The 12,824-nt window shown below is 35.6% G+C and overlaps 1 protein-coding gene across 1 annotated transcript; it reads left to right on the top strand.

The window, feature by feature from the left end:
* Positions 1-2,013: 2,013 nt before the first annotated feature.
* ZC3H15 (zinc finger CCCH-type containing 15) lies at positions 2,014-12,254 on the top strand (the record flags this gene model as incomplete). The annotated part of the gene is made up of 9 exons (XM_010167351.1): positions 2,014-2,115; positions 4,496-4,607; positions 6,325-6,477; positions 7,573-7,664; positions 8,655-8,837; positions 9,736-9,882; positions 10,059-10,163; positions 10,403-10,529; positions 11,267-12,254. Coding segments are annotated over 9 exons (1,215 nt in total), but the record flags the coding sequence as incomplete, so codon positions are not given.
* Between the last annotated feature and the right edge of the window lie 570 nt (positions 12,255-12,824).

Raw genomic sequence — 12,824 nt, 5'->3', positions numbered from 1 at the left:
CCGGAGGCTTCTGGTTCCCTTCGCGGCCTCGGCGCTGTCCAGAGCGCTCACCTCCCTGACCGTCCCCTTTGCGTTGTGCTGGTGGCCGCTGTGCCTCTTGGACGGGGGTTTGGGTTTTCAGCCAGAACGTTTCCGGGCCGGAGCTGTCTTTGGGCTAAACGTGATCTGACAGAAGCGCTGCTCTTTTACGTTTTGCCCTTTCCCTTTTCCCTGTTCCGTGTTTCAATATTTTCTGAGTCCAGCCCTCTGAGGTGTAGGTTTGCATTTCCCACTCAGTTTAAAACGTGTGTGGGGTTTGTTTTGGATTTTATTTTTTTTTATACAACTTGACTTGTGTAGCCGAGGAGGTATTTCCTGGAATAACAGCTTAGTAAATCTCTCATAGAAGTTGAATGCAAAATAATTTGAAGATTAATCAGTAATATCGCATATTCTGTTTAAACTTCTGATGCTCAATTCCATGGTGAAACCAGATATTTAAAAAAACTAGAGGTGTGTGTTATTCATTAGGTTAGTCATGCAAATTTTCCAAGATACAAAAAGAAGCTCTGTTAAGAGTACAAGGAGAGAGCAGTTACAGGAAATTAAATGTTTGCCTGCATCTCTTGGCATGAAAAGTAGCATCTGCTCAGCTGTTTAGGTGGAATATCCATGTAATGCAAGTGTTCTTTTCAGTTAGCACTGCGGAGTATTGTTTCTGTGTTCTTTGGAAATGTTAGGTTAGAATGGTTGCTCTCGATCTCTGTAGGCTTCAGTATTTCTGATGTTCTTGCTGAATCCAGCTACGTAAGAAAACTCCGTTTTTTATTACAAAAAAATGCAGCTGAAAGGGGAAAAACTTGCATTGATAATTAACAGTAATTTATTAAGTAATTCAAACACAAAGAGGTTATATATTCCATGTGGCATTTGCCATGGAAACTGAAAGTGTGAATGATCTACTTTATTTCATAACTAGTTATTTTGACAAATTGCAGACTTTTCAAATTAGCATGAAGTGACAGAGGACGAGCTGCTGTTCATAGGTGATACATTGTAAATGTAAACAGGGTGACTCTGAAAATTTGGAACTGTTTATTCTACAATTCTTTTATAATATATTTTTGCTAGGGTTCCCAAAAGTGTGTTTGAACTGAGGTGTTGTTGGATGAACATTGTTACTTGGAAGGAAAAAAAAGTTGGTATCAAATCAAAGGCACGGACAGGTTTTTAAAGTAGGTATTATAGTTACAAAAATTTTCTGCTTTAGATACTCACGTGAAAGTGAGTTACCTTTTTTTTTTTTTTTAGTGACATTTTTAATAGGTTTGTCTCTAACAATAAAACTGGAGACATAGAGGAAGAATGGGTTCAGATGGGAAACAGAAACCTCTTGCAGTGGAGTTTAGGAAGTACAAACACCTGTCTCAACTTGACATAGGAGAAAGGCTTCTCTTCATATTAGTACTGTTAGAAATTGAAAAGCTTCAAATACTTGAAAATAAAAAATAATATATGTGGCAATATGTGTCTACATAACATATATAACATTTTGATACGAGTACTTGAAGCTAAGAGTAATAAGTGATTTCAGGTAGATGGGGGGGGAACGCAGTATTTATGGCTATTCAGTCTTCATGTTTTCCTCAGACATTACTTTGTAGTCACCAAAAACATCTTGTCCTTTTGTCTTGAGAGGCCTGAAAACACTGTGTGTGTACACTCACACTAGTGCTTGGACACAAGTAGGTGTGAGGGAAAGCAGCATGTAGGAGGTTCTTTTGAAAAGCAAATTTTAAAGATCATGTGAGGGGTCTAAATATTGTCGGTCCTGTTTCTTGGATTGCTTTTAGTGCTAGAGGAAATACTCTGGTTTTAACTGAAAACCAGAGAGGAGTGACAAGTCTTTGTTTTGTTTTGTTGGGGGTTTTTTTGTTTGTTTGTTTTGTGTGGGGTTTTTTTGTTTTGGTTTGGTTTTTTTTTACAATTTAGGCTTATTTCACTTAATGTGGCTGTATTTATCTCTCTATTTAGGACAAAACATTTGGCCTGAAGAATAAAAAAGGTGCAAAACAACAGAAATTTATCAAGGCTGTGACTCATCAGGTTAAATTTGGTCAGCAGAATCCACGTCAGGCAAGTATTTATTCTGTAATGTTTTCCCACTATATGGTCAAATCATCTCTCACTATAAATACAGATTGTCATAATGCTGAAGGAGAAAAACATCGAGATGCTACTTGCCTAATGTATTGTGACTAGCACAGATTTAACTAACAGTCTTCTTGCAAAGCTTGTCTAGCTGAGAATTATGTACCTGTGTAAAGGTAGTACGGAGTGTGGGGTTCTGGTGTGTGTGTGGTTGGTTGGTTTTGTTTTTTTTAAAAAAAACAACACAACAAAAACCCTCCACAAACCAAACTCAACTAATGATGGTGAGGTTTTTTGTTTATATAGCATTCCAGTAGTAATGTAATTAAGTTTAAGGTCTACCTGGCTATCATCAAAGTACAGTTGTACATTTTTTATCTTTTTTGCTTTTTCATCTAAGAAATAGTGAACAATTAAAAATAAGAATAGTTGTAACTAATACTGAAACTGGAATTGGGGGGAAGATTAAAAAAATTATAAGCCCGTATGTCCTTGTTCTGCTTATGGAAGTATTTATTATAATTGGAAGTGGAAACAAGTCTGCATCTATTTGGTGAACTGGTTAAAGAAATTTAAATTTTGAGCCACTGTCCACCACTCTGATCTTCTTTTATATGATGAAGTAAAATATGATGTGGCTGAGATGCAGTATTTAGAATCAGAAGGCATCCATTTCATGAAAATATTATAATGATGGAAGTGAGCCAGGTCTCTTATTCCTACAGTGCTAGGGAAGCTAGTTGTTACACAGCTTCCTGTTCTATGAATAAGCCTGTAGAATAATTACATTTGCATCAGCTGAATTCATAAGGTCATAATTTATGTTAAATTCCCTATATAACATAAGGATGAACTAACAAATGTCAGGTACAACTCTAAAAGTCAAGTTGATATTAGAATAATTAGATTTAATGATTTCTTGTTGTGAAAGGACTGCTTGATGTCACTTCAAAAACATTGGTGTTACTCAAACAGTCCTTCTGACATTTCTAATCCTTGAATCTGTAGCATGTATAGGAATACTAGTATGTAAATTAGCCAACCTAAAATAATTTGTTTCTGAAATGCTCATAGCTATTGACTGATGGATGTCAGGAGCTAATTTTTAGACCTGATAATACCTTTCTTGCCTTGTAAAATAGTTTTCAGTTAGAGTTGTCTCTGAAAAAGAAAGAACACTTTAAAGAATTTTTTCTTGTTTCCTGGGATACAAATGGGAGTGCTGTCAGCATTTTGTTTGGTGGGGTTTTTCTGTTTGTTTTTTAATAAAAAGGCAAGCTTCATCTCATACTTTTAGAACCCTAGGGGGAAACAAAAGCATTCTTCAAGTACTACTTTTTGTAATTGACATATGTGGTTCTGCATGTTACATGAAATAGGATTTGTGAACTTGGAGTGTGAAAACTGACCAAACTAATCGGTTTCCTTTTAAAACAATTTGGCATGTTTTTACCAAATTCACCATAAGAACAAAGCTCCTTCTTTAATGTTGGACTGTATTGTACCAGTAAATTACCCCACATATTTGTATAGTGGTGTTAGCCTCCCTAGCTTCCCTTGAGGGTAAGAGGCAAATAATCTAGTAATGTTTCTGCCTTCTTCAGTCCTCTTTTATCTGGCTTCATCCCTCTCTACCACTCTGGTATAGATGAGGCCTTTTCTGCCTTATCCAGAAAGGGTAACGCAGAGTCAGTTTGGTTTTTTTCTTATACACAAACTCTTCCTTTCCTAGGTGAACTTGTTTTTCAGTCCTTGGTCCCTACTCCCTATAAAATAAATGTTCTTGTCTTAACAAGCCACCGGTTAGCAAAGAAACATTATGTGTTTAATTGATATGAAATCGGACAGACAGTGTTTTAAAGAAGCTCCCAACTTCTGTGGGCAGATTTCCTGCAGTTGCTGCAGGGATACATGAAGAGAAAGAGCAGAGCAGCATGTAGGGGACTAAAGATAGAGGGGCTTTTTACACAGACTTTCAGGTAACTGCATTGAATAGTTGAACTGCTAATGTATCACAAAAGAGCAACTAACTTTTCCCATCCTAGTCTCAAATACCTTTCACTTGATTTCCTAGGCTGTAAAGGGGCAATAGAGGTAACTGTCATCTGATGGTGCCTACCAGCATCTCACACGTCTGACAAATTGCATTTGAGATCTCTTCTGTTTAAAAGGTCAGTGCCACTAGATGGCACTGGCCATTCATGCAAGGGCAGGAATTCTGAGAAATTCAGAAATCCCAGGTTCTTTCTCTCCTCCTCTTACAAACTAATTTAGAATGACTTGCTGTTTTAATGTACATTTCATGCAAAGTGAGTAATGCCATTCCAATTTTATATTAATAACTTCAAATTTGGGGTCATTATAGGCTGCTCAAACAGAAAGTGAGAAGAAATTAAAAAAAGAAGATAAGAAAAAAGAATTACAAGAATTAAATGAACTCTTCAAGCCTGTGGTTGCTGCACAGAAAATTAGCAAAGGTATGAGTAACTGAATTCTCTTGATTTATGTTCTTTTACTCATATATCAACTTCAGGTAAAATAACCCTTTTAAAATGCCAGTTCATTTTTTAGTAAAGTAGATATGTCTGTTTCCTTCCCCATCTAGTGTATCTAGTTTGTCAGTAACAATTTGAAATTTTTTTAAGAAGTTGTCTATGGTTACTAGATCATTAGAATATCAAGAGCTACATTGATACTGACAGGATTATATATACAGGATATATAGATACTTCGCTGTATTCAGGTTTATTGCTTATTATTTTTTTTGTCTGTGTGTGATGGTGTTTGTTTAAAACAGCATATCTCCCCAGGGAAATGTGAACATCCAGGTGTTACAAGGAATATAATATGGTAACTATTATCTTCATAGAAAACTTTTAGTCATATCAGAACAGTAAAGATTTTCCAATTACTTCTGTGTCACCTCACAACTAATAGTAGGACTTGGTTTCAGGACTGTGGTCTTGCTTCAAGTTGGTTATTGAACATACTAGTTATGTGATTAAATAAAAGTTTAAGAGTGTTTGGTACTTCTAGGAAACTCTACAATTGGCTGCCATGTGTGAGGAAAAAAAAAGTCATACTTTTAGTAACTAAATGTTACCAACTTTTTGCTTTATTAATCATCTGAAGCAAAATTATGCACAATAATTCTTGACTAAACAATTGTGATTTCCATGTATGTCTTTAAAGCAAACCTGATATTTGTTCATTATGGCACTTAGCAGCAACGAAGGCCAGTTTTCTGTTCATGATTTGCAGTGGTCAGCTTTCTCCAAATAAAGTACTTCTTGACTTGAAGTTTTATTTCAGAAGACTAATATAGTCCTATTTAAAGCTTTGGCTTTTCATTGACATTGCCAATGAGGAGAGCTCTATTACCTGAAGTTCTTTTAGGCATTCACTCAGTGTTTAAAAATTAGATTTTTGGTTAAGATCTTAAACAGTCGTTGCTCTACATACTCTAGTTACTGGTGACTTGCCCCAGGTGTAAAATCAGCAAGTGAAAAACTCAAGCTTAAAATCTTACGTGAGCACTTAATGAATATTGCAAGTAAAATGTTGTCTCATAAATACATTTCTACTTGCTTTCTTTTCTCACCTCCTAATGGTCAAATAATTCCTTTAGTGGGATGATATTTACTTAAACTGTAGTTAAGTTGATTGAATACTTCATACTGTATCAACAGTTGGTTATTTTGGGGGCTATAAGCAACCATGTTATTTCTGTTATTAAAGTGGTCTGAATGAGTGCTGCTTAGATTATTGGAATTTATTCTAGTGTGTTGTTGATCTGTTAAGGAAAGGCTTACATCCAGGAGATGCTTTACCGAGTATTAGAGGCAAAAATAGCTTACTGTATAGGGAGGAAGTTGCACAAAGTGATAGCTCATGTGTATTGTATTATATGAATCAATAATTCACTCAGGCAAACTGCTATCTGTATTATATAGTCATGTGCCAACTTTGATACTTAATGCAGGTATCATGCTATAGAAAATAAATGACACGTGCAGGACATGGAGTATTTACTTGTGATGAACTTGACATGAAGTCACTTTTCATTTTTAAAAATGTGTTTTCATTCTCTACAGGTCCTGAAGATTGTATGATCCCAGACTTTGTTCTCAGAACTTCTAATGTACAGCTTTTGCTTAGAAATAGTATTAAAATATAAAAACTTTCTTCCCTCAGGTGCTGACCCCAAATCGGTAGTTTGTGCTTTCTTCAAGCAAGGACAGTGCACAAAAGGAGACAAGTGCAAGTTTTCTCATGATTTGTCTTTGGAAAGGAAGTGTGAAAAACGAAGTGTCTACATTGATGCAAGAGATGAAGACCTGGAAAAAGGTATAATCCTTACAGAAAATTACTAATAAACTATTCTGATTCTGAAACTGGGTTTTTAAGATGGAGTTGTTTTGTGTTGTTATGATCCTGAAGAGCCTGGTCAGTGACCAAGGCAACCCATACCACTGTGTTCAAGATTATGAACAGCAGTGAAACTTGCTTGAAAAAGTGTGCTCACAAGTATTCTTCAGACCTTATTTAGAAAAAAAAGTATGACCTAGTGATAGTGGCTGGTGGTTTTTAAATTCTGCTGTGTAATGTATTATGTCATACAAGTAGCGAGTCGTACAGTATTTGATCTTAGAGTTGCCGATTTCTTTTAAGTTCTATAAAACAGAAATGCAAAGGGAGGAAGTGTAATGAGCAACCATTGTCTTCCAGAACTATTACCGGTGTTTGTCCAAATGTGCACAGGTCTAGAATTCAGGATACTCTGGAATTTTTTTCTGGAACTTTATCTCCTTTTCCCTGATCATTTGTTGGCTAAGTACTCTGGATTTTACTTGTATGTGGCAGAGGTTAGAGATTTTTATACTAAAAATATTTTTTTTTCCCACAATTCTGCATGTCTTGGTCTTTATTTGAATTTTAGCCTCTGTTGTCCCAAATGAACATGATAAGATCCCATAGATTCACTGTGACTGTTACCATTGGTAATTTTGCTGCTTTTAAAGGAACCTTCTTTTGACTTTTTCACTAAAAATTAATATTGTTTCTTTTGATCCTCAAGTTTTATTGTCTATATTTCTGGATGCTAGCCTCCAACCTTCTCTTGCTCGGTCATCTTTCTTTGCTTCTTTTCTCTGTCCACACTCGGTAGTGTACAGATGGACTGACACAGTTTTTAGTCTTTAACTGAAGCACACTTTATGCCTGTCAAAATACAGATTTCTAAGGCTTTTGAGGAAACTATCTTGTGAGCAGCATAGGAGAGTTTGAAAACTTTATTATAAAAGCCTGATTTTATTTTTCATTCTAGAAACTAACTGAAATGGAAGAATTGCATATTCAAACTGCTATTAGGGAGAAAAAGCAGCTTGACAGCATTGTTTAGTATTTGGAATTTTTGTGAAACAATCTGTTGTCTCTGTCTAGATACAATGGATAACTGGGATGAGAAGAAGCTGGAAGAAGTGGTGAACAAGAAGCATGGTGAGGCGGAAAAGAAAAAACCCAAAACTCAAATAGTATGTCCTTTTTTTTTTTTTTTTTTTTTTTTTTTTTAATTGAGCTGTGATAAAGACAATTAACTGCAGACTGGTATTAGATATATTTATTGTTATCTAAAGATTTTGAATGGAATGTTAGAACAATATTCTAGGTATAGATTGGGCTGATAATATTTCTAATAACGTATTTTAAAACACCTGAAAAACCCACCACAAAGTTCTTTCAGTCATCATAAGGTATTTTCTTAATGTAAAATACAAATGAATAGCAGATGAAGTGCTTTCAGAACAGAAGTATGTACATAAATGAGCCATATGTACTGGGTGGTGTGTAAGCATGTTAATTTAGATTTTCTCCTGGAAGCTGAAATTTACGAATTGAGTGTCAGTTGTACTTCTTGACCCCTAACTTCAAGAATATTCTTTAGTTTGTGCACTAAATGGAATATCTTAATCCCTTTTTGATTTTTCAGTACTATTTCACCTTGTTTTCAGTACAAAATAATTAAATATTCTATTGATACTGCCTAAATTTGCAAAACTTCAACTTTGATATGGCCAAGTGTGAATTGCTTGTTAAAAGTTCTAGACTGGCATCATTACCTCAGGATCATGAGCTGGAAGGTTTAACACCTGAAGCAATTCAGTTTGTGTTGATTAAAACTACACTGATGTTGGTGAGCAGGGAGAGGGAGACTGTCAGTGTGCTTTTACATGGGCAGCTGTGCAGTAGTACATGGGCTTTACAGTAGTAGACAGCTGCCAGTCTTCTGTTTTTTAATTTGGGATCATATTAAGGGGGAAAAGGTGTTGACTACATGAATTTTAGATAATAAGTGTCACTTCTTTTGTCTGGTTTTTTTAGTAGCAATGCATTTCATGTTTGTTCTGTTTAGAGCACGATTGGCTCTGAATTGCTTTACTTCTGACATGTAGTAATTATACAAGTAGTGTGAATTGCTGAGGCTGCAAAGTGAGTACAGTGTTAACAACCATTGTTTTATACAGGTCTGCAAATATTTCCTTGATGCTATTGAAAACAATAAATATGGATGGTTTTGGGTCTGTCCAGGCGGAGGAGACAACTGTATGTATCGCCATGCTCTCCCTCCGGGTTTTGTATTAAAAAAAGACAAAAAGAAGGAGGAAAAGCAAGATGAAATTTCTTTAGAAGATCTAATAGAAAAAGAGGTAAAGTTGTCAGACAGGTACCTTCTGGTGGTATTTGTTTTTGCTGAAAAGATGGTTGTAAATAACTTCCTACTTAATAATTGAAAAGGATAAAATGTTTTTATAGCTGTATGAGTGAAGATGTGTCGTATTTGATTCATGTTTTTGTTTAGAAACTATTACCTAGCGAGTAAATTAAACTGGAGCTGCATACCTGATGCAGTTGTTGTTAATCCTGTTTTAGGAGATGTCTCTATCTTACTGCTATTTTTCCTTTATCTATTACAACTGTTTCTATGGGCCTTTCCTGTCCCCAGCTCACTGCTTCCTCACATAACTCTGTAATGAGGAAGCAACGCCAGGAGAATGGGGCCCTCTGAAGGCATTACATTGCAGCTCTGCTTATTTCTGCCACCATACCCTGGCAGTGACAATTTGAGGAGAACCTGAGCTATTAGATTGCATATTAGGAAAATTTATTTACTGAATCAGTGGTCAATCGTCGGAACAGGCAGCCCAGGGATGTGGTGAAGTCACCATCCCTGGTGGTGTTCAAAAAATGTGTAGACGTGGCATTTCAGGACATGGCTGAGGGGGCATGGTGGTATTGGGTTGACAGTTGGACTTTATGATCTTGGAGGTTTTTTCTAACCTTAATGATTCTATGATTCTATTATTGTTGGTTTTTTTCCTCCTCCACTTTTCATGTGAACTTTCATGCCAACTTACTTTACTAACTGGAAAATCGAGTGTTGAGTCAAACTTTAAGTTGATGGTGCATGCTTAACAGTGGTGAGAGTAAAGAAGGAATTTGAAATAAATATTTTCAACTAGTATCGGGAAAAGAGTAATTAAATGTCTGATTTGTTATAGCCTTTGGAAACAATTTCTAGCATTAATCAGTTTCTTTACCTGACAGCGTGCTGCCTTAGGACCAAATGTTACCAAAATTACTCTAGAGTGTTTCATTGCATGGAAGAGAAGAAAAAGACAAGAAAAGATTGATAAGGCTGAGCAAGATATGGAGAGGAGGAAAGCAGATTTTAAAGCTGGCAAAGCATTGGTGGTATGTTCTACACTCCAATTCTTAATGTAAGAAGAAATGTAAATAAGTTTTTGTAAGAAGGTAGCTGATCTGGAATTGCTTTGCTTTTTTTATTTTATTTTTCTTTCCTTTTTTCAGCAATATAAAAATAGAAGTTATATCGGGTGATAAACTAGAATTTATTTTTCTGTGAATAGATTAGTGGACGTGAAGTATTTGAGTTCCGACCAGAGTTGGTTGATGCAGATGATGAAGAAGCAGATGACACCCGTTATATTCAAGGAGCAGGAGAAGATGATGAGGTAAAGAACCGTAGTAACTCAGATAATATTTCAGTTACATTTGAGTCTGAAAACTTTTAATTTGAGAGCTCTTACACTGCAATTTATAAGCTTGGTTCTGAATTTAACACTGCTACAGAGTGTATTTTGTCAAAATTTTGGTGTCAAAAGGAAGGTCAAATAATTTTGTAGTAATCCTGCAGAAATGGGAATTTCTGTAGAAGAATAATTCATGCTGAGCGTCTTGGTTTATTTTTCAGATGGAAGACCCCGTGTGCATAAATGATGTAGATTTGAACCTATATGTCCCAAAGGCTGTAGATGAGACTGGGATTACTGTGGCTAGTCCTGAGCGATTCAGCACATACAGTTCAATAGAAAAAGATGGTAAGTTCATTATTTACACATCACTAGTATAGGACTGAATTGTTTAGAGCTTCCCAGAAAGTAGATAGATATGAATTATTGATCTGCTGAAAAGAAGTATTTGTTTAAAAAGGGCAGGGGAGTGAAATTACTGCTGATACATGTAGTTACTAAGGAAAAAGCTTTTAGTAAATGCTATGCACTTCTTATTTTCTTAAATTCAAGTTTAAATAAAAGTTAGTGTTTATGGATACTTCAAGTAAATCCATAAGATGTTGGTTTTAGCAGTTTCCTTTTTGTTTTTTTCAGGTTTAGTAAACTATTACATTAATAATATCAATAAAAATCCAAGCTTTTATTCATATTTTTCTAGCTAGCTTAAGTTAGCTTGTAATTTCTTTTAGCAGAGCCTTTATCTTGGTGTGCTTGTAGAATGCATGCCCTGATCTTTAAGACTCTCAGTCTTTTAAGTACAGACATTGAGTAGGAACAGATCATGTAAGTTTGACGCAGTTATGAAATAGGAGTTCAAGGAGTTCAGAGTTCGAGTTACTTTCTTCAACCTGTTTTAATAATTCATGATCCAAACTTGCTTATTAATCAGGTGCATGCAATTTAACCAATATAAGTCTACATAAATGTCAAATGAAGTAACTTCTTTATAGTTTCAAAACTTTAAAGCCTGTTTAGTAGGATTTTGAATTAGTAATTAAGAAACTTGTGACACTAAAATGTGTAAGAATTATTTTTATTTTCAGATAATAAATTAAGTGAAGCTTCTGGTGGTGATATAAACAGCAGTGAGCAAAATGATTTAGAGGAAGATAATGATGGAGATGGGGAGATGGAAAATGGAGTAATTGATGCAGTTCCAGTTGATGAAAATCTTTTTACTGGAGAGGACTTGGATGAACTAGAAGAAGAACTAAACACTCTTGATTTACAAGAATGAATTAAAAAGTTCACGCGAGGAGTTAAATCTATGTGACAAAGTGAAAACTGACTACATTTTTTCTCCTTTTTGAATAGAGTTCTTAAACAGGATGTTTATGGTTACCCAGCTGATTCTGATGGGCATGTCATATACCAGGAATATTTTCCTTCAGTCTCATCTACTCCAGTCTTGACTATGCTCACAGTAAAATGTTCAGTAGTATGGAATTACCTGACAGCAGAATTTGCAGAAAATGAGATTATAACTTTCCACTAAAAGTAGGAAGTGTAACTGCTTTGCCAGTACGCAGGTATAAGTGGGCAATTTGGTACCAGGTACAGTATAAAAATCAGAGTATACATTCTTCACCAGAACTGCATTTTTATTAGTGATTGTTTTGATTTAGAAACTGCCTGAAGTGTTTTTAGGCAGTATACTCTAATGGAGCTGATGCAGGTTATGCTTCTTTAAGTGGTGATTAGCTTTATTTGATCAGCTGGATACTGAAGATTGTGAACTGATACGTCGTACAATACAATATGGTGCCCTCTGTTTAAAATGTTTTAAACTTTCCCACCGCCTTTTGCCAACAAAAATGTAAATAAAAACTATCAACTTTAAAATGCCTGTGTTGCTTTTTCTCTGTTAAGTTAGGATATCCTACCAAACTGTTAATAACTTCATTTTCTAGTACACTGATAGCCATTTTTCTCTCCAGTCCTGATACAGAGGTGATGATGTTGGCTTCAGTTAAATTAGGGCTAACTGCAATTTTAATTTTTTTTTCCCTGCACTTCATGCAGTGTAAAATTCAGCAGCTGACTTCCACCCCCTCCCTTCTGTTCTTATCTCCTACCCATCCATTAACCGATTCAATACACACTAGAGATCACTCATTGCTATTTGAGTCTCATTCTTTCCCCTCTGTTTTCTATATTGGTGAGGACTTCAAGCTCTGCAGAGCAGGGGTGTTACGGTCTGAAAAATGCCTGTCGTATCTTTAGTGTTCTATAAATAGCACAAAGTTACGCAGTAGTAAGTTGCCTCAAAGAGCAGCGTTGTACTCTGCAGGCGGCACTTACTGTCAGGCTTAAATGAAGTCAATATATCCTCTAAAACTCACCAAATCCCTGGTTTCTCACAAAGATTTCTCAGTAGTGGTGCTTTTTCAAGGGGGCTGTAGGTTATGCCTCCTTGCCATACTACTAATAGTATCTGCAACAGTATTGCTGTACTAATGATACCGTTTGTATCGATTTTTCTAAAGCTTTTAAATTGCTACTTAAAGATCCATTAAGATTCGTGGCATTTTTAGTGAGCTTTCTCCAACTGCTTTTCGGTGGTAATACCAGATTTAATGGTTATTTCTGAGTCTGCTAAAT

The sequence above is a fragment of the Antrostomus carolinensis genome, unplaced genomic scaffold (assembly GCF_000700745.2).
Source record: "Antrostomus carolinensis isolate BGI_N321 unplaced genomic scaffold, ASM70074v2 Scaffold33704, whole genome shotgun sequence".
NCBI classification, from domain to species: Eukaryota; Metazoa; Chordata; class Aves; order Caprimulgiformes; family Caprimulgidae; genus Antrostomus; species Antrostomus carolinensis.
This window is presented reverse-complemented; position numbering and strand designations above follow the sequence as displayed.